General features: G+C 43.0%; 1 protein-coding gene across 9 annotated transcripts in view; it reads left to right on the forward strand.

The window, feature by feature from the left end:
• Nucleotides 1-25,017, forward strand: part of ARHGAP9 (Rho GTPase activating protein 9) — a 204,209-nt gene that overhangs the window by 159,770 nt on the left and 19,422 nt on the right. For 8 of the 9 annotated variants that reach the window (XM_033936054.1, XM_033936053.1, XM_033936055.1 and 5 more), the window contains 5 exons: nucleotides 2,580-2,678; nucleotides 4,284-4,361; nucleotides 8,278-8,331; nucleotides 9,822-9,956; nucleotides 14,857-14,962. In XM_033936054.1, coding sequence (XP_033791945.1) covers nucleotides 2,580-2,678; nucleotides 4,284-4,361; nucleotides 8,278-8,331; nucleotides 9,822-9,956; nucleotides 14,857-14,962 — 472 coding nt within the window. The remainder of the gene's footprint in view (nucleotides 1-2,579; nucleotides 2,679-4,283; nucleotides 4,362-8,277; nucleotides 8,332-9,821; nucleotides 9,957-14,856; nucleotides 14,963-25,017) is intronic. The other variant, XM_033936056.1, reaches the window with a different exon arrangement.

The following is a 25,017-nucleotide window of genomic DNA, read 5'->3' on the forward strand; positions in this document are numbered from 1 at the left end:
CTCTGTCAGCGGAAGACTTCCTCTAAAGGTGGCGAAAACTCTTTTTCACCCAGCTTGGCAAGCAGTAACAAAGTCTCTGAGCCTCAGATGCTGGCTCCTCAGTGGCTCAAGGATGTTGCCAGCGACCACCACCCTTGATAGAAGGGAGTACCGGCCACCTTTGGATGAGGTCCACAGCTGGGGGATGCTGGAGGTTCCCCACCAGCTACAATTTATTTCACCCTATTCTTGTCTCCTGGAGGCCTCCACTTCCCTTTGGTAACTCTTTACCCAGTGTATATTACCTTAAAAATTCTATGTCATCGCTTATTCTATTCCTTCAAGTTTTGAATGTAATTTTGTTTTAGTTTGGATGTAATCCATCTTGAACCGCAAGGTAATGGCGGAATAGAAATCACTAATGTAATGTAATGTAATTACTCATCCCCTCCTTTACAAAGCTGCTCTAGCGTTTTTAGCGCTGGCCACCGCGGTAACAATTCCTATGAGCATCTGAGCTGTTACTGTGACGGCCGGCGCTAAAAACGCTAGCGCGGCTTTGTAAAAGAGGGGGTTAATTCATTTTCTATCCCATTACCCCCCAAAGAGCTCAGAACGGGTTACAGCTTGACATAGATAATATACAGTTAACAGATTACAATTTGCCATAGTCACTGTACAAGTTTTTTAAATCCTAATTTGACAGATACTAGGGATCTAACATCAATATACATACTATGCAGTTTCCAGGATACATTTGACATAGTTACAGTTCAAGATTTATCAATATAAGTTTTTATCCTAATGTGATACATAATTGATATACATTAATATTTCTTTGTAATCTATCGGTTTTAGGCAGGGGAGTTAGGTGAAGAGGTGTGTTTTTATTGCTTTTCTAATGTTGAGGAGTCCTTTAAGGGATCTAATCTGCGGGAGCAATTGATTCCAGTGGCTCCGTATAAAATGGAAGTAGGAACGTCGTTTGACAGTTTGCAGTTGAAGGGCACAACCAGGGGGCCTTTGAGGCGTATTTCATCCTGGGAGCAGAGGGACCTGTTCGGCACGCACGGAGGAAGCTTAGTCGTAATGTAGCCCAGCACCATGTCGTGCAAGGTTTTGAACGCTAGCATCAGGCCCTTGAAGACACAATGTTTGGCCAGTGAGCCAATGATAGAGCCTGGGAGACAGGGTTGCGGGCATGGAAGTTTTTTAGAAGTTTGATTGCCGTGTTTTGTACATGCTGGAGACATTGTATGTTCTTTGCCGTGAGACCGTTGAATAGGGTGTTGCAGTAGTCTATGAGGGAGAGGACTAAGGCATAGAGTAGTTGGGTAAAGTCAGACTCAGAAAAGTAGTTCCTTATTTTTTGGAGTTGCATAGGTAGTAAAATGAGGAAGATACCACCTGAGAGTGACAGGTTGGAATCAAAGAGTATTCCTAGGCTATGTGCTTGGTCCACAGTTAAGGTAGACAAGTCCCAATGTAGCAAGAGATGGATGCAGTGTTCTTTACAGATCCAAAGGAGTTCTGTTTTGGAGGTATTTAGTTGCAGTTAGTTGACGGTCATCCAGTTTTTGATTTCTGAGAGACATTTTAGGACTTTTGCGATCTGGATGTTGCAGGTTTCTCCTAGCGGTAGGTATAGTTGGATGTCATCCATGAAGGAGTGTGAATCTGTGTTTGGTATTTGCAGGCTATGTCTAGGACTGGTCTAATGTAGAGATTGAATAATAGGGGGGATAGTAGAGCCCCCCTGCAGAACACCGAATTTGATCGGTTTTGGTTTCGATAGCGCATCATTGAGCAGTACGCTTTGGGATCTATTATTCAGGAAGGAGGCAAACCATCATAATGCAGCGTCTTGGATTCCAATTTCAGAGAGGCACGTAGTGAGGAGAGGATGCTCAATAGTGTCGAACGCCGCACTGAGATCCAGCAGCACCAGAAGGACATCATTACCCTTATCCATGAGTTTCCAGCAGTCGTCAATGATGTCGAGAAGGATGGTTTCAGTACTGTGGAATTTTCTGAATCCTGATTGGAAGGCAGATAGGGCTTTTTGTTCTTCAATTAAGGAGTGTAATTGGTTTAACACTGTTTTTTCCAGAATCTTTGAAATGAAAGGTAGGTTGGAGATAGGTCTAAAGTTGCCGGGCATGTTAAGTCATTAGTCATTACACAATAAAATCACTGTGATCCACTGGCGTAGTAAGGGTGGGGGGACTACCCCAAATGCCATCTTGGTGGGAGCGCCAGCACCTTTTCACCACCCCCCATGCCACGGTCATGCCCTCCCTTCCCCACCCCCCACATACCTCTTTAAAATCTTTGCCAGAGTGAGCAACTACTGTAGCCTGCTCCTCGCGCTGGCCTGGCTCTCTCCGAAATCACTTCTGGGTCGCGGGACCAGGCTGGAGAAGCTGCTTGCGCTGGTGAAGATTTTAAGAGGTATGGAGTGGGAAGGGAGGGTGGGAGTGTGGTGTAGGAAAAGGACCATGAACTGGTCATTCAGTGGACTGACTGGCCTTTTATCCACTGGCATATACCATGATATTTTAAGAGGGATAAACCCCTACATAAGGCCTTTTTTCTTTCAGATCAGGTTTTTGGCTGCCGCTTGGATGCTTTGTGTCAGCGGGAGAATACCACAGTCCCCAAGTTTGTTCAGCTCTGCATTGAAGCCGTGAACAAAAGAGGTAAGGGACAAAATGGGAGGAGAGGGCACCTTGCTTATAAGGGACATAAAGGACCTCACTGGAAAGGTAGGGAATGACTCCTTGAATCCTACTTCCCAATTTTCATACACACCCCAACCACTATACGCAGAATTGAGACAGTGTTGTAGGGGCAGTGGCGTAATAAGGAAGGGAGGGGTAGGGTTGGCTGACGTCCGGATTTTCCTGACATGTCCTCTTTTTAGAGGACTGTCCAGGTGTCTGGACATCTTCCTAACCTGCAAGGAGCTCTTCTGGGTTTTTGGCTCAAGACTGTGTCTAGGAGGGCCTCCAAACGTGCACGGATGTGACATGATGATGCCACATGCATGCACACATGTGTGTGACATCGTTGTGTCGCATCTGCGCATGCTCGGAGGCCCTCGAAGACACAGCCGCGAGCTTAAGGGGAGGTTTGTGTGGGGGGCGGGGATGGGGTGCAACGGGGCATTGCTGTGGGCGGGGGCACATATCCGGATTTTTACTTCCCCTAGGGAGGGGGGTGCAGAGCGCCCGCCTCGTCTCTCCCTCCGACTTCGCTTTCTGTTTGTGGGACAGAAGTGACGTTAAAGGAAAGGCTTAGCCAGTGTGAGTGGCAGATAGAAGATGATGTTCGCTGCCGGTGAAGTTTTAAAGAGGTACTGGTGGGGGGCGGGGGGGGGTGCAGGGAAGAGGGCATCTGAGGGGTGGGGTTTCACAGAGCAATGGTACCGGGCACCTCCGTCCCCAGGCTCAAACTTCCCTCACTACACCACTGGGTAGGGGACCAAGGCTTTTTTGTAATGATATTCCTGAATGGCATTGGTCAGCTATAGGCCTACCAATGTGACATCACAGCTCTATGAAATGTAAAGATACTTGTTAAAATCAATGCAGTTTTTTTCTAGCAAAAGAGGTGCTGGTACTCAAACGCCAGGGTTTCCTTTAGGGATGGAGGTGATCGCTGAGGGATCTGCCCCACAATAGTCAGGCCTCTTGTAACCAGCCACAGAATCTATGGAAAGGTGTGCAGAGCCAGCAGTGGGGGCAACGTGGGGCGGTGTAGCTGATGCCAGTCAGACTTCTACGGTCTCCGTCCCATAAGCGGCAAAAAGGATCAAGGGCAATTATAAGTATTTTATACCACATTCAAATCATCCGAGGACAGGTCTTACCTATCTCTGGGGGGAGGGAAACACATCTTATGCTGAAACTTAGCAAGTAAAATGAATAATTACTGGTTTGTTGTCTTGAGAATGAATGTGACCTCTGTGGTCCAACTGGATGGACCACAGAGATCTTTATCTGCCGCCATTTGCTATGTTACTATTAACATTTGGAGACAATGAGTCAATTTTAGCCTGCAAAGAAAAGGTGCTGGTATTCAGTACCCCTGAGTAACCCCTGAAAATAAGGTTCTGCTTAAATCTCCTCCCTTTGATTATATAAGGGTGCTTTAATCTCCTGGGCATTCCCTGGACGTTGATAGCCTTCTTGGGCTGTTCAGCCGTGGGCCTGGGAGAGCAGCTGAGATGGTGGTGCTGTTAAAGCCCTTAGCTCTGACACTTGGAGCCCTATCTTTTGTTCTCTCTCTCTCCTTGGTAACAGGCCTTGACGCTGATGGCATCTACAGAGTTAATGGAAACCTGGCCATCATACAGAAATTGCGCTTCATCGTGGACCGTGGTGAGTGATTATGTATTACTCCTTTATGTGAGATGTAGGCGTGCATCCGGCCAGTTCTGTTATTCATTTTAGGTCCTGACACATCTTCCTTCACAGTCCCGCCTATCCTGCTGATCTCAGGAGAAACATGTTCTCTGGGAGCTGCGGAAGAGGTTAATTTCCAGAATATTCATTCAAATTACCACAGTGCAATAAGGAGCTTTAAATATAAATGCTTGTGTGGAAAAATAGATATCAAAAATTACAAAGTTACAAATAAATAAATAAATACTGTAAACATCCATATAGAGCGCATCAAGTGCATTTAAAGTGCTCAGATCACCAACCATAAAGTGCTATAAAGTACACATGAACGTACTAGCGCCGGTTGTTTGCCGGGACCTTCATGGCACTTAAAACTCGAGTTTCACGTTAGCGTCCTCAGGAAGGGCGGTGTTCTCAATGCCCCCTTCCTGATGACGCTGACGCGAAACTCGAGTCGAAGGGAGGCAAGGTGGTTTTAATCACGATGGATCGTTAAGGCGTGTTTAGTTTGGAAGTTGTACCAGCGCAGGGCCTCATGGACACACTGCTTCTCCTATGAGACTTTTTATCCATTTAAGATAAGTGTTTGATTTAACAATGTTACATGTCAGAGTATGCTTAGAGTGAGTTTTTACTATCTGAAGTGCGGTGTATGGGACTTTTTAAGTGCCATGATGGTCCCGGCAAACAACCAGCGCTAGTAAAGATGTGTGCAGAATTGAATCGGTTCAGCGGACAGCCACCAGGATGATCTCGGGGCTCAAGGGTCTCTCGTACGAAGAGAGACTGAACAAATTGCAGCTCTACACTCTCGAGGAACGTAGGGAGAGGAGAGATATGATCGAAACATTTAAGTACCTCATGGGACGTGTCGAAGTGGAAGATGATATTTTCTTTCTCAAGGGACCCTCGCCACAAGAGGTCACCCGCTCAAACTCAGGGGTGGAAAATTTCGTGGCGACACCAGAAAGTATTTCTTCACAGAGAGAGTGGTTGATCATTGGAACAAGCTTCCAGTGCAGGTGATCGAGGCAGACAGCGTGCCAGACTTTAAGAATAAATGGGATACCCATGTGGGATCCCTACGAGGGTCAAGATAAGGAAATTGGGTCATTAGGGCATAGACAGGGGGTGGGTAAGCAGAGTGGACAGACTTGATGGGCTGTAGCCCTTTTCTGCCGTCATCTTCTATGTTTCTATGTTTCTAGTACATTCATTTGTACTTTATAGCCCTTTATGGTTGTTGATCTGAGCACTTTAAATGCACTTGATGCACTTTATATGGATGTTTAAAGTATTTATTTATTTATTTGTAACTTGTGGAGTATTTTTTATATTCACTCAAATTGTCACATAGCTATATCTCGGTCTGTCTATATCTCAAACCAATATAGAAAACAAAAGGTTAAAGAGCCCCCCACCCCCACCCCGAGTCAGAGCTGTAATCAAGTAAAATCAGAATGAAGAATCATCTACTACAGACCCTTTGGGTCTTTTTGAAGTGGAACTGAACTGTATTCAATTTTATTTGCAATCCAAAAAAATAAAAAATACTGAAAATAAATGACTGCAGACACATGGGACCAATGATTGCCAAATGTGAACTGTTAATTCTAGTGAATTATATTTTGTGTTGTTATTGTATTGTGTGCATTATTAATATTTATATGTGCATGGGACCATATAGCCATATGGATATATGTTATAACTGCCCTATACATGTATATTGTATTCTCGATGTATATAATATACTTGTGGCTCTACCAATACGTGTGTTCATAGATAAATATTGTGCACTACAAGACCTAAATTGAAAGGGTTTGTCTGACTGACTAATTTTTTTTCGAATTAATGAGGAGAAACCTTAACAGCTCAAATTTTCACCAGTCAGTGGCAGTCAAAAGGAGGTGGTGCCAGGAACACCCAGAGATGCAGTTTCAACTTAATAGGCAGCGCTGATATTCAGTGCTGCTTGACCAAAGTTACCCAATTAATTCAGGCTGGTCAAATATCAGGCCTAAAGTTAGCTGAGCAACTTTATCTGGGTACGCAGTCCAACAAATCTGTTTATCGGCCTGCTAGCTGCTTAAAAAAATGCCTTGTTAGAAGATCCTATTGTATTTGAAACTCTGGTACTTCCCAGACCTGCTCTTTAGATAAGACTAAAGATGGCTCAATCCCATAATATTAACCAGAGATCATTCCCAAGCACATAACAACATAAGAAAAGCCTTACTGGGTCAAACCAATGGTCCATCTGGCCCAGTAGCCTGTCTTCATGGTGGCCAATCCAGGTCACTAGTTTCTGGCAAAAACCCAAATAGTAGCAACGTTCCATGCTACCAGTCCAGGGCAAGCAGTGGCTTCCCCCTTGTCTCTCTCAATAACAAACTGTGGACTTTTCCTCTAGGAAATTATCCAAACCCTTCTTAAAACCAGCTACGTTAACTGCTCTTACCAAAACCTGTGGCAATGTGTTTCAGAGCTTAACTGGGAACTGAAGAATATGTTATTGGGCAGCACATGCTGGGTGCCATTTTTTTTCTTTTTTTTAATATATATCTTTATTAGATTTACAAACTACAATTGTGCAACAAGTAATTCAATACATAAAATATCGCAAGACAAGCACAATAAACTTTCAGACATTAATATACAATTAAATTTTTCCCCACCCTCCCACCCAATACGCAAATAAAATAAAACCCACAAGAAACTATCCATATATACCATTGCCTAAGCCAATCTACGCTCAGACTCTGCCATGAATCCACCTGTAACTATTCCTACTTGCTGGTAGGTACCTTGGTATACCAACTGATTAATTTTTTAATTAACTGATTAAGCCAATTAAAAAAAAAATTAAGTTAGGCATGCCAACCTGTAGGCATCTTTTATAGAATCAGGGCCTATATGAAAAGTGTCAGCAATCGGAGGAAGTTTTCAGCAGTTACTATCCACTGAAAATACATGAATAGGGGAATGAAATGTTTTACAGCTGTCACTAAGGGGTCCTTTTATTAAGGCGCACTGCTAAAGATTACCGCGTGCTAAATGCTAAAGCGCCCATAGACTATATTGGATGCATTAGCATTTGGTGTGTGCGAATCTTTAGCACGCACTAAATCGGTTAGCACGCCTTAATTAAAAGGACCCCTAAAGGTGCATGCCCCTTTGAATATCAGGCCCCAAATTTCTCTGTACATCTCTCTCTCTCTCTCTTTTCTTTACTTTCTCCGTGCACTAGATATATTTCTACAGTGCATTGCTCCAAGTGTTCTGTTCCCTTATGACTTCTAATAACTTGCCACTCCCATCTATGAATTGAATTCATGGGAGGATCAGCCGATTGTTTGCATCCATAATAACTGTACCAGGGTATGGCCTGAGTGTGCCTGGACCCATCTAGATTTGCCTCAGGCACACCGATCATGTAGCTGGCGGGGATCCCCAAGCTCTGCCAGATGAAGAAACCCAGAGCCACATCACAGCGTTCAGCAGCGTCAGGCCGAGCCACTGAAGCCGGCAATGGGAGCATACTTGATTCTCTAGTATTCTCGCGATTCTCATTGGTGTCAACATGCTGCCGCCGACTGCTGCTATTTGGCAGATTTTGAGCAGCTCCAGATTCTACAGCGAGCGGGGCTTGGGGATCCCTGCTAGCTAAGGTCATTATTTTTTGTTGAGGGAGGGGGGGAGCATAGGAGGGAAGAATTTAGTGAAAGAGTGGGGGGGGATGAGTAAAGGGAGGGGGGGGGTCTAGAGGAAATGGAGTAGCTGCTGGCCCCCCCATACCAAGTGTTGGCTCGCACAAAAAATTTGGCTCTGACTACGGCACTGCTATTCTGAACTGAAAATAAGGTGAAAGATTAAATGCCGTGCTGTTTTGCAGAGAGGGCAGTAACGTCAGATGGCCGATATTTATTCCCGGAACAACGGTCTCAAGGTAGCCACTCTGTCTGTCCGTCCTATGCTCAGCAGTTTTGCGATTGCAGCTTAATGTACAGCATGGCTTTTTGTGCTCTGAATTTGTGACGAGTGACGACGTGTGCATTTTCACCTAAGTAGCTATGTCCTATAAACATTTGTGCTGCTTCATCTGGTGCTGAAGCCTTGTATGTCTCAGCTGGTGACATACAAAGTGTGAGCAGGACTTCAAGGCTAAAAAAACTCTTAGCTGGTCTTGTCTGTCAGATGTCTTACCTTCTGCATGGCTTGTTGTCCTGTGGCTTTGTCGGCACATGTTTGGATAAAAGTTATTGCATAATTAGAGATATGCAGCATATTTCTACTGCCAAAAAATCACTTTGGGGTCTGTATTTAGCCGCCGACAGTGAGCATGTTGCTCACTGCTAGTAGCGTTTTCCCTGGATATTCAAAGCCGGGACCTGTGCAGGCTTTGGCTTAAAATATCCGATTATTTTTAAGCCGGCTAGCATATAGCCACTTAAGTCGATATACTTCACTTAAGCGGCCATGGGGGTTACAGCATAAAGATAGGACAGACGTTTATGCGGTTCCCTTTATGCACTAACCTTGGTTGCTTCCCCCTAGAATGCCCTCAAGATAAATGGCTTTGTGTCTGGCAGCTACCGTGATACTCAGTGGCCGCTGACTATTAACAGTTAGCCCTGACCAAGCAACTTAATTGACTGGTCGTGCTCCTTCTCCTGGCACTGAGGCCTGGATTCTCTAACCGGCGCCGATTTTTTTTGGTGCAGGTAGTTGCCCAAGCTCAGTAAAAAAAAAAAACCAAAACAAACGCTGTTTGAACGATTGTTATAAACTGGGTTTCAAGGCACCTACTGGTGCCTAAAAAATCAGCACCAGAATCGTGCCTCTGTAAGCACTTTAGGCTGCCTAATGCCACTGTGAGCGTGGCTAAAACTGGAAGTGGCGTTAGGTGGCTTAAAGTGCCTATGGAGGTGCGATTCACATCAAAGGTAGGCATTATGTTGGTACCTGCAAGGGGTATTTCAAATGCAAGAAACAAAACTACATATCCCATAATGCACTTGGTCACTGCAAATAGAAGAAACAGAAAGAACCTAGGACAATACCAGACTTTACAGTCTACAGCCCAGAAATATCAAGAAGAGACAACTTAATCTAATCATGTATGGTTTTTTCATGAGTATAACTTATGGGCAGACTGGATGGATCGTTCAGTTCTTTATTTGCCGTCATTTACTATGTATGTTACCAGAAATGTAGACCTGGAAAACCCTAGCTTATATTTCTGGTGCCTACCTTTGCCAGAGGTGTGATTCTGTACCCTGTGCCGTCGCATGATTGACCTACGATCGGCGGTTGCCGACAACAGCGCCAGTTACAGAATCCAGGCCTGAGCCTCTTCTACCCAGTTCTTGGCTCAGGAGTAGCCCTATTCACAACTCATTCTTTTTTTTTCCCTCTCTTTCCTTGGGCAACTGGCAGATGAGCGGCTGAACCTGGATGACAGCGAGTGGGAGGATATCCATGTGGTAACTGGTGCCCTGAAGTTGTTCTTCCGGGAGCTGCCGGAACCTCTTATCCCTTACACCTTGTTCGACCACTTTGTGGAAGCAGCCAGTAAGCATCCATTTATTACAAACCCCATTGCTACTGTTACTACTATTGAAATTCCAAATGATACTCAACAGATGCTGATTTGGGCCTGGACATTCAGGCCCTACTGTCACCTAACTTAATTGGTATAGCCATTTAAAAACTATTTTAAATTGTGTTAAAAAAATGGCTCCTTCATCATGTCTATGGAGGTGCCTTAGAATGCCTATGGTTTTAAGGCTTCATCAAAGATAGGTGCCAGAAATGTAGGCCTTTAAAACCCTGACTTACATTACTGGCACCCACCTTTGATGAAAGCCGTGATTCTGTTAACGGAGTACTAGACACATTACACTGGAAAGAAAGATTAGGTTCTTACCTCGATAATCTTCTTTCTCGTAGATGTGTCTAGTAGTCCTGAAGCCCTGCCTTGTAAATGGGCTTTGTCAGCCTTTGGTCTTAATTTAGTCTGTGTCTGGCTCTGTCTGTCAGCTAAGCTGAAAAGTTTAAAAAAAAATAAAATAAAAAAATGGGAGGGATATCAAGTCTGAGCTTCTGCTTCATAGCAGGACATGTGAGTAGCTACAAGCTCCATAAATGTTAGTGCCAGTTGCACACAGTTTTGTATGATTTTGATAATGTTATACTTCTTTCAGAGCAGAACAGAAGTTGTAGTGTTGGGGAGTTCTCCCTGTTTCCCTCCTTCCACCGACGTCTTCCATTACAGCAGTTCTTGACTGCTTTTGTACAAACTGAGAGGGCAGGAGCAAGTCTACTGGGAAGGAGGCAGAGTTGAAAGATGAGTGAAATCATTCTGCAAGCAACTTGCGTGTTCGGATGCATAGCCCTAGCATTCAGGGCTACTGGACACATCTACAAGAAAGATAATCTTTCTACTGAATTGGTGCTTAGTATGGCTCTTAAGAGTGTCTAATTTTGGGTGCCATTTCCTCCTCAGGGACTTCCCTCTTTTCTCTAGTGTATAATGATTTATAACAGGGGTGTCCAACCTTTTGGCTTCCCTGGGCCACATTGGCCGAAAAAAATGTTTCTGGGGCGGCACAAATGCGCAAACGCTGCAGCAAGACAGAGGAGGGAGCCACAAGATGTTAAACACCCAGGGGCAGCAGAGGAAAACACTGCATCACCCTCGACCGGGGTCACACAAAATCCTTCATGGGGCCGCAGGTTGGACACCACTGATTTATAATATTCAAAAAAAATGTTGTGCTATAACTTCATCTGTATATAACATCCCATTCCCTACTCCTTTTATTTTCTGCATGTGAGAAACACTCCTGCACGCTTTTAAATAGCGGGCCAGTAAGGGACCAATTTATTCTTAAATTGAAAGAATTTCTGCTGCATCCTACGACAAGCAAAATCTACTTCTTCTATTTGAAAAAGAGACAAGGCCTCTGTCGATTGTTGAAGCAACTGCCAAGTCTGTGCATCTGACCTAGCTGTGGAATATCTTGGTTTCTCTGCTTTGTTTGTGCACTCCCCATTTCATTAAAGTGCCTCTTACTAGAGAATGACACAGGGACAAATTTGTCCCCGTCGCCACAGGATCTCAATTTCCCTGTCCCGTCCCCGTGAGTTTTGTCGTTGTCCCTGTCCCTGCCCCAGTCCTGTAAGCTCTGCCTTAACTGCATAAGCCTTTTGATTTTAAAGTGTTCGAGGCTTGTGCAGATGAGGATGGAGTTTGCAGGAATAGGGCAGGGACAAGAAAAGAACTCCTGGGAGCGGGATGGGAAAATGAGTTCCCGCGGGAATGGGGAAAATTTGTCCCCGTGTCATTCTCTACCTCTTCCCACTGCTTTAAGCGCGTCCCACAAGATTCCATCTTCCACCTCTCCATTATCATTAGTTGCCAAGTATTGTTAAATTGTGGAGTAAACATTTCTGTAGACCTCATTGTCATTCAAAAGAGATTCATTGAGGTGCTAAAATTGTGTCCCCATATTCCTTCCCAAGCCTGTACAAGCTACTCATACTGGGGCATGATCTGATATTGAAATAGGCTCTATATTGGCATCTTTTTGCCTGTCCCCACAAATTTCTATGTGACCAGACAGAATCTATACATGTATAAATCTCACTAGCATGTGGGGAAAAAAATGAAAATTTTTTCTCTGAGTCCTATTTAGTAACCTCCAGTTATCAAACCAATTCTAATTATCTCATAAACTTCAGTAGGGCTTTCTTAGGGATTTTATTGTAAAATTCTTCCTCCTTTAGAGTGGTCAAATTTAGCATCAGGGGCGGTTAAAATCATCCCACAAGATGACCTCTCCCTTTACAATATTCAACAATGGGATTTGCAGCACTTTGAAAAACTGATCCTGTCTCACGGGCGCGTATATGTTGATTATTATTAATTCTTTCCCGTGATAGAGGCCTGATAAAGCCAAGCAGCGACCTAAGTCTGTATACTGAGTTGTAATATAAAACCGTACTCCCTTGTGAAAAAGAATCACAATCCCCTCCCCTCTACTGTGTGGGATTTTCCTTTGTGTTGATGAATCACCACTTGCTCGAATCTATTATTTCATAGCAGATGAGAATCTCGAGCTCTCAAGTGGGTTTCCTGCAAAAAGATGATATCCCACTTGTCGCCCCCAACTCTCGGATTACCCTACTCCATTTCCCTATATTATTGAGCCCCTTCACATTCCAGGATCCTAGCACCAATTTCGAGTCTACTGCATCCCATCCCTCCCCAAAACATTCCTTCTCCCATTAGTATATAGAGCTGATACCCCTCCCCCTACCTCCTATCCCTTCCCCTCCCATATTACAATAATCGCTGATCATCCATTTCCCTGATCAGCTGCACTTGGAGGAAAAACACTTCCTGTTACAATAGCAGGCAAATATAAAACAACAAACTAGCATATATCCATTACTCATGCATAACCTTTCTCACTCTCACTTTCAACTCACAAACCAAAACCATTGCACCAGAAACATTAGTCCAGTAACTTGGCAGATTTTTTTTCGCAGTCCACTCTTTGCCAAGCTGAGTCTCTCGATAATTCAAACGACTCAGTACGCAGTGGAAACAAACTGGGCAAGTTGTTACACCCTAAATTTTTAAGTGAGGCCTTTGCTGTGGTATTCACTTTATGGGATTTTCCCGCCACTGTAATCCAAAGAGTGGAAAGAAAAAACAAACTGTATTTGTAGCCCCTAAGCTTAGATATTATGTGACATCCCGAAACCATGCTAAATCTTGAAAGACAGCCAGTTTCAAATCCTTCCAAGAAACTTCCTTTACTTGATGGGCCTTTCTCAAAACCCGCTCTATAAAGCAAACTGCCACTTCTCTAGGGACACCTTCAGGCGGTTGCCCCAGACTCCAGTGCGCTCACAGAATAGTAAAGTCGCACTGTTCATATTCTGGGTCTTCCTTCAAGATCTCTTTACAAATCTCATGAAGAACTGCTCCACTGTCTTTATACTGGGCCGTTTCAGGAATATCTTTAAATCGCATAGCTTTGAAAACTACAGACTCTTATCTCATATCTGATTTAATGCCCTGCAAGTCCATCATGAGTGTCTTGATTTTCTCCTCTGCTGCCTCCATGCAAGAGCGAAGGTCCCCTAGCTCTGATCCCAAATCTGCAAATCCAGTCTGTACATCATGTTTCTCCCCAAGAATGACCCGCCTCAATTCCCAGAACTCGTATATCTTGATCCGAGGCCTCATTCAGCATTTGCTCTTCATCTTTACAGACCACATGATCAGTCGACATTTTTTCTGTTCCCCCATGAAGGCCGGCAGATCAACTTTCGCCCGCTCTCCATTTTCTCCTGCAATCTTTAAATTTCTCCAACTTCTTGCGAGTTGACATCACTCCATACTTATTTCTTCTGATGTAGGAGAAAAAAAAAAGCCGAGGGATACCACCAGGATAGCATTACTGCAAGGTAGATTCCAAAGGAACTCTGACTTCAGGCTGCCATTCCTGAGTGTGATGTCACTTCCTCCCCCTAAGAAATTTTTTGTAGCTAGTTCCACTACAAACTGTCCTCCCTCTTTTACTAAGATGCACTAGCCATTTTAGTGCACGCAAGCTGCTAACGCATCCAAAGATTATAATGGACGCGTTAGCATTTAGCACACGTTAAAACGGACCCCTGTGTGAGCACCCTTAGAGAAAGGTTTTTATGTGATAATGTTTTTCTAATGATCTGTAGAGCTTCTTGCTGGGTAACATTCGTATATAATGAATCAACATGAAATGTCACTAGCATGTCATTATGACAGTCCAGTGTGCTCATCACATTAATAACCTCAGTAGAATCTTTCACAAATGATGGAATCTGTGGAACAAAGCCTTTTGAGTGATCAATCCCTATCCAGAGTACACAAAGCCATTAATACACAGAGAAATGACAATAGTATAGTCATTAAACCTGTGGAGAAGGGTGTACTGGACAAGGACAAGTATGTTGCAAAGACAGGAAGACAATTTAAGTGACACATTTTATAAAAGAATTAAATATGATCCCACACGTCAAATCAGCGAAGAGATATAATCACTCATTGAGAATGGTCACTCAAAAGAAGAATTTTGTTACCTTAAAAAATCCAGTTACATCGACCATATGTGTACTGCCAAAATTACACAAATCAATAAAATCTTCACCTGGTAGACTGATAATATTGGCCTTTGAATCACTACTAGAACCTTTGTCAGTTTTCACAGATCATTTTTTGTGTTCCCTTGTTTCACAGATTCTATCATTTGTGAAATTTTCTACTGATATTATTAACGTGTTGAACACACTGAACTGTCATAAGGGTGGTCAGTTTTCACCTGACCGATCCACATAAGTAAAACGCTTTTTACCTCTGGAAATTGCTTTGAAAATCGCCCAATCAGTGTTTTATTTTTCTTGTCTTGTTTCCACACAGAGCTCCCCGATGGCACTGAAAAGCTGGAGACTTTTAAGAAACTGGTGATGAGTCTCCCAAGGCCAAATCATGATACCCTGCAGTACATTCTGGCACATCTGCGAAGGTAGGATGCTGGGAGCAGAACTGTGCAGCAATCCAGTTTCTGAAGGGAAACCTTGAGCTGGTTCTAGATCAGTGGTCTCAAACTCGCGGCCCGGGGGCCACATGTGGCCCCCCAGGTACTATTTTGAGGCCCTCGGTATGTTTATCATAATCACAAAAGTAAAATAAAACAGTTTCTTGATCATATGTCTCTTTAGCTATAAATGACAATATTATTATTAAGACTTGGCCAAAAGGAAAGATTTATAAACTATGAAGAGTTTTACCTCATGCAAAATTGTCATTTCTTTAATAAGACATTAACTATTTTTTCTGCGGCCCTCCAAGTACCTACAAATCCAAAATGTGGCCCTGCAAAGGGTTTGAGTTTGAGACCACTGTTCTAGATGTTCTGATACTTCCTCCATTATGCAAACTGGGCCTTGCAGTGCTTACTGCAAAGTTTTCTTTTTATTTATTCATAAAAATCTATACTGCTAGTTTGTCAGAGGTCATTTAAGGCAGTTCTTAATAAAAAAAATATGTGAAAAATAACAAAACATACAGTCATCCCTTAGCATTATACTCATACTGTAATCCACAAAGCACAAGTTTTATTTTTACTTTTAAGAAAACAGGGAGGTTGCTTAGAAAAGACTGCAAAGAGGGAAATTTGGCCATTTTTCACTTTTTTTCAACAACTTTCCCCTAAAATCCAGTGGCTAAAGGTCTTACCCAAGCTGCTGATTTTCATAATTTTTTCTGCAAAGATGATAGCTTAGCTTTGAATGTTTTCCATCAAAGAAGCCTAACTGTGGACAAACTATCAAAGATGACTCAGAGGACAAAAGCTGAACTGGGAAATGAATCTATCCAGGCTGAGGATAGCTGAACAGCACTCAGGTTCAAATAAAATCAGGCAGGTCAGCATATCAAGGATTATTAATACAATAGGGGCAAGAACTCGTGGCAGCCATTCAGCTAGCAGCTCAGCATGGAGCATGAGCGTGGGAAGACCGCTCCTGCTCTGGCCCACTTCTGAGCCGCCAGGGATTTCAAAGGTACATGGGGGAGGCGGGAGAGAGTTAAAAGTCGTTACAGTCGGCCGGGACAGGAGGTGGGAGGGATCCCTCCTGTCTCGGTACATGGGGGAGGCGGAAGAGAGTTAAAAGTCATCACAGCCAGCCGGGATAGGAGGCGGGAGGGATAGGAGGCAGGAGGGATTCCTCCTGTGCTGCCCACCGCTGGATCACCAGGTCTTACGGCAGGCCCAGTGGAGGCCTGCAACAGGTCTGGGTTGGGGGTGGGTTGGCGCTGACCCGAATATAAGCTGAGGCCCCCATTTTTGGGCCCAAAAATTTCGGCTTATATTCGAGCATATATGGTAGGTATGTTCAAGGGCATATTTTGGGTGACTTTTGAGCAGGGTTATGATTTGTGCATAATATGTGTTACATACCCATATTTACATCTGCAGCTGTAAAGGTATGAGGGGTCATTTAGTCTTTTAATTTGACTGCTTTCATAAAGTAATTTTATAGAATAGGTACCTACTTGGCCTCACAATCTAGGCAAACAGTTATAAAAGTACCCTCTTACCCCAAAATTCTATATATGGCACCTAAAAAATCGGTACCAATCAGAATGGCGCTTAGCATGATTCTATTTAAAAAATCTTGCTATATATATAGAATTGCACTTAGGAAGTGACATCATCACCCAGAATGGCTGCTTAGGCTCCTGCCTGGTCCTTGCTCCGTGCTCCTAATCTGCGGCCCTGATGTAACATCTGCAATAGTTTTGCTGTTAGCTGGAGGAACTTCTCCTGGCTGTAAGAAAAAGATTGATCTTTCGAAGTTTTCCTACTCTCAAGCACTGCAAAGGAAGACACTGAGCCGTATTAACATGGCAGCTGAATCAGACCGGGACTCTGACTCGGCTCTTAAAGACACTGATAACCCTATTTTGGAGATTCACAGTTGGCTTAAAGATATTAGAAATGACCTTAAGACAGTTCACAAAGAACTACAAAATTTAGGTGTGGATCTTAGAAGGAAGATTTCTGAGGTAGGTCACCACGTGGAAGAGGCCAAATTAAGGCTGGATGAGCAGGTCAGTGTTGTAGTGGGCCTTGATAAGCAACTTGGAGAGGTGTTGAGGACCTTTCTGACAAAACTGAAAATCTTGAAAACTACAGCTCTCGCTGGAATCTGAGATTTAGGGGCATACCTGAAACTTCTGACTAAGGTAACTGTGGGGCGGTGATAACTAAAGATTGTAAGTCATATCCTTTTGCAACGATATGACTATCAGAAGCAATTAAAATAGTAAGAGCTCATCATTCGTTAGGAAAAGCGCAAACAAATGCTACAAAGACATTGTGGTCTGCTTTCAGAGTTATAAACAAATGGAAGCTATTTTGAGACTGGCAAGGCGACACATATGAGAATTTTGTGTTCCAAAATAAAGCTGCAATGACTTTGAGGAAGAGAGGAGAGCTGCGGACATTAACCGCACACTTTCATGAAGCTGATATTGCTATATTATGTGATTGACCTCACTGGCAAAAGATTGCAATAGGGAAAGGCAGATTGCAAATTTATTTTATTTAGATTTATTATTTACCACCTCTATGAAGAGATTCACCCAAGGTGGATTACATTTTCCTGTGACGTCAAGCTTCCCCCTTTTATCCTCATGCAACTTCTCTTCCCTTTCTTTCCTATCAAGACAATGTAGTTCATCCCCAGCTCCCTTTATTATTTTCCTTTATGTATCATACATATTGTGGTATTAATAGTATCATTTAGTTAGTTTACGTAACTTAATTTTTTTTTACCCCATTTTTTAAAAATTGTACACCGCTCTGTTATATAATGAGCGGTATATCAAAACTGAAATAAACTTGGAAACGTCTGATGTGAATATAAGAATGGATAAGAATAGTTGAAGTCTTGATATTAGTAGTGGTTGTGATGCTCCTGCGTTACTTCATCAGATACTGACGCTATTACTTCTACAGTGGATGTTACTTTATTCTACTAGCAACGTTCTGGTATCGTATCTTTTTTTTTTAATTTCAGCTGACTTTACAGTACAATCCGTGATTGAGTGAGCAACTATTGTTCTTCTAGTATTACTTACATATTTGCAATGATGTTGGGGGGGGGGGGCTGCAGGGGGTGGTGACAGGGTTAGGGGGTTACTTCCTAATGAGGGGTAGTTTGAATAGGTAGAAATACATGTGCTGAGAGCAGTGTGCATGTTTTTCCTGCAGTGCAAGTGAACAATTTTCAGAAAGCATATTTTGATGGGTAAAAATTCATTTACCAAGGCAGTGGCTTTGACAATTGCCTTGCCTGTGTCTCTGTGAAGCACTTCATGCATCTGTTGTGCACTGTACACATCGTGATGATAATAACAGTGCAGTCAGTACAGTATAGTTAATAATGGAAGAATTTCATATGCAGTACATAATATTTACCTTAGATGGTGCTGTTGCTCTACCTGTTTTTCATCCTTTTTTCCAAAGGAGGTAATATTAACCCCCTGTAAGTAAGTCTGCACATTTATTATGTTTTAGACATTGCAGCCAAATTTCAATTATGTGATTCCTGATTAAGGTCACCAGATTTTTGGCTTCCAAATATGGGACACCTGGATGGGGGTTGGGTGGAATCAGGTGGGGCAGGTTGAGTTCAAGTAGTTAGGACAGAGTAGAACCTTTCCATGGCAATTTTACACCATTTAAATTATAATTATAATTTTTACCTCTCTCCTCTCCACTCTCCTAGTTTAGCCATCTCTACCTCTCTCTTTCTTCCCTCTTTCAATCCATCACCTTTACCTTCTTTCTTCCCTCTTCCAGTCCAGCTATCTCCACCCTTCTCTCTCTTCTGCCCTTCCATAAGAACATAAGAACACCATACTGGGCCAGACTAATAGTCCATCGACCTCAGTCTCTCCAACAGTGGCCAGTCCAGGTCACAGTACCTGGCAGAAACCCAAACAATAGCAACATTCCATACCACCAATCCAGGATAAGCAGTGGCTTCCCCCATGTCTGTCTCAATAGCAGACTATGGACTTTTCCTCCAGGAACTTGTCCAAACCTTTCTTAAACCTAGCTTCGCTAACTGCTGTAACCAACGTCTCTGGTAACAAGTTCCAGAGTTTAACTGTTCTTTGAGTAAACAAATATTTCCTCCTATTTGTTTTAAAAGTATTCCCATGTATTTTCATTGCGTGTCCTCTGGTTTTTGTACTTTTTGAATGGGTGAAAAATCAATTCACTCTTATCTGTTTTACATCACTCATTTGTATACCTCAACCATATCCCCCCTTAACCTCCTTTTTCCCAAGCTAAAAAGCCCCAACCTCTTTGTCTTTCCTTATTTGAGAGGAGTTCCATCCGCTTTATCATTTTGGTAGCTCCAGTAAGCTATCTGTATCTCTTTCTCTCCCATCCTCTTTCCAGCCCAGCCATCTCCACTTCCAGACTCAGTCCAGAACTTTCACCTCTCTTTCCACACTTTTGGCCTTGCATCTAATTCTCTTTTCTTCCTCTACCCGGCCCCCCTCCCCCCAAGTCCTTTAAACCTCCCTTTGCAGCTCTTGGCTGCTTCCCTCTGGTGCAGTGTTAGGAAGTACAGTGCTGTGGGTGCAACAGCTCTTCTCGACCAGGCTATGCATCTCTACTGGGTCCCACCCCTTCTGCCGTATACTTCCTGTTACATTGGGGGTGGGACCTGGGCTGGGAGGGTTGAGAAGAGCTGCTGCATCGTGGCACTGTACTTCTTAATGCTGACCCTGGAGAGAAAGAGTACAAAAAGAGGCTTGAAGGGAGAGGCCACTGGTAGTTAGTAGTGGCAACAGAGGGAAATACAGGATCATGTACAGGGAAGGAGGCAGGGCAAGACAAAATGAAATTATAGCACCTATCTTCATTACTAAAATTGGGGACACATGGTTGCTAAACAAGGGAAAATCGGAGATAGGGTCATGGACTTGATATACTGCCTTTTTGTGAGTACAAATCAAAGCAGTTTATGTATATTATATGCAGGGGTCTGAAATTAGGGACAATCCCCCCAAATTGATAATGTCTAGTAACCCTATTCCTGATATACAAAAGGATCCCAAAACTCTGGTACTACCAGACAGCAGGGGTTATTTGAAAGCTTTGAATACAGTTCAGGAAACAATTAACATAGTAACATAGTAAATGACGGCAGATAAAGACCCGAATGATCTATCCAGTCTGCCCAACTTGATTCAATTTAAATTTAAAAAATTTTTCCTTCTTAGCTGTTTCTGGGCAAGAATCCAAAGCTCTACCCGGTACTGTGCTTGGGTTCTAATTGCCGAAATCTCCGTCAAAACGGACTCCAATCCATCTACATCCTCCCAGCCACTGAAGCCCTCCCTAGCCAATCCTTTCTCAAACAGCCATATACAGACAGACACAGACCATGCAAGTCTGCCCAGTACTGGCCTTAGTTCAATATTTAATATTATTTTCTGATTCTAGATCCTCTGTGTTCATCCCATGCTTCTATGAACTCCATCACCGTTTTACTCTCCACCACCTCTCGGGAGCATATTCCAGGCATCCACCATCTTCTCCGTAAAATAGAATTTCCTAACATTGCTCTTGAATCTACCATCCCTCAAACTGAAATTATGTCCTCTGGTTTTACCATTTTCCTTTCTCTGGAAAAGATTTTGTTCTACGTTAATACCCTTCAAGTATTTGAACGTCTGAATCATATTTCCCCTGTCCCTCTTTCCTCTAGGGTATACATATTCAGGGCTTCCAGTCTTTCCTCCTATCATTTTCGTCGCCCTCCTCTGGACAGCTTCAAGTCTTCTTACGGTCTCCAAAACTGAACACATAAAATTGAAAGGAAATGGACCGTACTGTGGTTTATAATGATTAATTTCATTACAGTTTTTCCTGGATTGTTCTTGAAGGCTTGGAGAGAACAGTTTAAAAATGCTTACATTTTCTCAATAATATTTTACTAAAATTATTCCTGAAGTTATTTACTATTTATTTAGGAATAAAGTAAGAAAGGCAGAAACACCAGAAAACATTTCCCCCAGTTCCCCATGCTTACCCAAAAGTGGCGACAGTGTTTCTAGGCAATTAGCAGACAGCTCTAGGTCCTCTAGGATGGGCTGAGTCATTCATGATATTATCACTCTAAGTGCCACTGTGGACTTGTAGATCCATCACCTTTAAGAAAAACAGATACTACAAATCCAGTGGTTTAGAATAAGTTCTGGGAGCTGAGTTTATTGGCTTCTCTGGGGCTCAGAGTGCTACTGAGGCAGTGTTTACAATATCACAGGAAAAAAGGCCTCTGTCATTGTGCAACAGCAACACCTAGAGGCCAGATTTCAAACCCATTGTAAGGTTTTGGCTCCAGCTAGGGACTGTTACTCAAATAATGAGACCAAAGTAAGCTGGGGGAGGGGTAATATTTAGTGCCTATACAGTATGTTCTACCTTTGCTTACATCCTTTGCAGACCAGTTTCTCAAACCCTGACTTTAACAACGGGGCTCGCTGTGATAGGGGATTAACAGAACCGCAAATAACTTTTTCATATGTTATTCGCTGTTTTCTATTAAAAACCATCGTGAATATGGTGAAACCGCGAATAACATGGTGGGAGACCTGGCCTGTTCCTGAAGGAGAGGCAAAACACGGTGAAAAAAGTGCTGGGAATCGTCAATTTTCTCTGTAAACGCTTGGAATCAGCGATTTCTCTATGCAAGCTGGGGGTGGGGGTGGGGAGGAGCCAGCAAGCTAAAAACCGTGAATAATCAAAACTGCGAATACAGAGGGAGAAGTGTAGCTTGTTTTCAAATGTCATAAAACAGATAGGGTCTTCTCTGTTGATTCAGTTGCACTGGCTTCCTGTGCAAGCCTGAATTTATTTTTAAAATAACTTGCATTATCTTTAAAATTTTTGTATTCCTTTCCTCAAAATGCCAAAATTTTAAGATCTGATTCCTCTTTTGTCATTCATTTTCCCTCTCCAAGAGAAGTATGCTACTGTATAGGGTTTAAAAAAAAAAAAAAGTTCTTTTGGATTTCAAGTCATGCAGTGTTGGAATTTGTTTCAGTCCAAGCATTAGTAAACATTGTGGAAAAAAGTCCAGTTTAGTTCCTAGTGGGCTTTTGATGCATTCAGTTTGTGGGTAGTGTATTTGTATCATGAGTCTTGAGCTGCAGATTAACAATCATGGCTCCTGGCCATGATTTTTGAAGAGCCATGTTTTCAGGTTTTTATGAAATAGGGTATAAGTAGTACTTATCAAATATATGACTATTAAGTATGTTTTCTTTCAGCCATCACAGCTGATGGCTTTTCTTTGACTGTTTTAACCCCTTTGCTTGCTTGACATCTAATGCTGTTATAGTAGATCAGGGAAATATAAGATACTCATAGTTTGATCACAGATAAATGATAGGGGTTTAAAATCTCATCATTGCAGGGAAAGTGGATGAAGTGTATGGAGCTATCAGGGGACTATATTGAAAAATAAAAAGTTTTCAAAAAATTTGTATATATATATATATATATATATATATAAGGGGCGTTCAAATGACCCACATCAAGCTAAGTGAAGAATTAATTATACAATTTGTTATTAACTTATAAGGAGACAAAGTTTGAAATAGTGATATACAGTACTCCCCTGAAATTCATGGGGGTTACGTTCCAGGAATCCCCGCGAATGTAAAAAAACTGCGAATACGGTTTTTAGGCAGGGGAGACAGGAGAGAGCAGCTGGAGCGCCGGAAAGTGAAGGAAATCACTCGCTGTATGCTCTGACTGCCTCTTCCTGTACTAAAGTCGGGCCTCACCAATCAGGAGCTGCTTTGACACATAGCTCCTGATTGGTCAGGCCTGACTTTAGTACAGGAAGAGGCGGTCGGAGCATACAGCGAGTGATTTCCTTCACTCGCCGATGCTCCGGCTGCCCTCTCCTGCCTGGTCATTCATGGTTGGAAAATAGCGCGAATGACCGGGACCGCGAACCGCCGACTGTGAATTTGCGGGGGCGCACTGTATTTATAAAAGACTAGCAGTGCAATGATTGACCAAGGAAGGTACATTTAGGGGTGTGTACCCAGTTGTGGTTTCTCTACCATAATGGTTCTGAGCACTTCTTAGTTCTTTGCTTGAATCACCATAATTATCATGTAGGGGGATCTTTTTTGAAAACTGACTTGTTTGGCTTATTTGAATCTACCCACTTTGAGAATTGTTTTTCCCGATCATTCGGTTTTGGGTTCCAGAAAAAGGAGCACAGATTGAGACATTCAGGTTTCACTTCCACTGAAAACAATGGAAGTAAGGAGGACAGATAGAGACATCTGGGTTTTACTTCTCTTAAAAGCTATGGAAATAAAACCTGGATCAGTGGCGTATCGAGGGTGAGCGGTGCCCCTCCCCTACCCTCTTCTCCACCCCCCTGCTCCTTCCCTTCTCCCCCCACCGCATGCACTCCCCTTTCCCTTCCTGCATACCTTTTTAATTTTCCAGGCGCGAGCAACATCTCAAACTTGCTTCCCGTGTCATGTCGGCTATCCCTCTAATGTCCCTTCCTAGGTGTGGGGCCCGGAAGTGATGTCAGAGAGAGGTGACACCAACGTGGGCAGCAAGTTTGTAATACCGCTCGCACAGGGAAAATTAAAAAGGTACGAGGGAAGGGATGTGACACATGCGCACGGCGGTAGGGGGGGGGGCTCTGGAAGGAGCGGAGGGGATGGAGAGGACGGGTGGCAGCACCATTACCAAGACTGCCTCCCCCCCCTTTTACAATGCTACTGACCTGGATGTCTCAATTCATCCTCCTTTTTTGGAGCCATATGGTAACCCTAAGGAAATAGTTCTCTAAAAGCAAGGAGAGAAAAATCATTGTCTATATGCTTTTTTTTTTTTTTTGGTATGGATCATAAGTCCGGGAACAGATTTACAGTAAGGTGTGTGTGTGCGCGTCTTCCCATTCCATCTCATAATATTTTTGGGGGCTCAGCCAATGTCTGCTGAAAAACCTCAGGTGATTGCACTGTACAGAGAGCATGTCCTTATTCTTTTATCATTACTCCTCCAGCTGGTTGAATGAGTAATATAAGGAATGCAGCTCTGGTCCCATCTGACCACCAAAATCTCTCGTGTGTCAGTTCTTTGCAGTCAGCGGGAGGAAATGGCAGTGGTTGAAGCAACATTTTACAAGAATGCTGACTTTCCTGATCTCCTGTCTCGGAGAAGAGATAGGTTTTTGGGAAAGTGGAGGGGGGTGGGGAAGAGAGAATGAATCTTTACCCAGCTTCTCCTGTGAATTGCGATGAATGAACTTCTCTCAGTGGCTTTCTAGTCTCCCAGAATTATTTTTTTTCAACCTTTGTTGTGAGTTGTTTTATTGCCAGAGATGCAATGCTGAAAAGCCTGTTAGGATGGTCTTTATTTTAGCATAATTTATTCTCAAAACTTGATTAAAGCATAATCTAAATCCTGTCTAGTTAGTTAGGTGCCATCGACTCGTGTTTGAGTCCTAGTGACTTGATGAATTACAGATCTAAAAAGAAATCGGTTTTGTACTAGTCCAGTAAAGTCCTCCAGCCATTTGATTGCAGGTCGCCCTCTTCACCTGGTTCTTTCAATCTTCTCAAACATGATGTCCTTCTCCAATGATCTTTCTTTTCTGACAAGTTGATTAAAATAAGATAGTTGTAACTTCATCATTTGGGCTTCGAGTGACATAGCCTGTTTGATCTCTTCCAGAATCGATTTGTTAATTCTTCTGGCAGTCCATGGCAAGTATAAAATCCTGATAAGAGATTATATTTAAATCTGTTTTTATTGGCAAAAAGAAACAACAACCAACAACCACAAATGACAAACAAGAATTGGTACTTTTTCGAAAGTATACAAAAAGAGGGTCACCCCCTCCAGAGGACTGGACTCTGATGTCCTCCCGGGTTACAAAGAGACCCGTATCCCCAACCCCCCCTAACAGACCCTCGCCCTCCAGCCCCCCAACTCCCTCCCCACTCATC

Source organism: Geotrypetes seraphini, chromosome 3, assembly GCF_902459505.1.
Source record: "Geotrypetes seraphini chromosome 3, aGeoSer1.1, whole genome shotgun sequence".
Classification (NCBI taxonomy): Eukaryota; Metazoa; Chordata; class Amphibia; order Gymnophiona; family Dermophiidae; genus Geotrypetes; species Geotrypetes seraphini.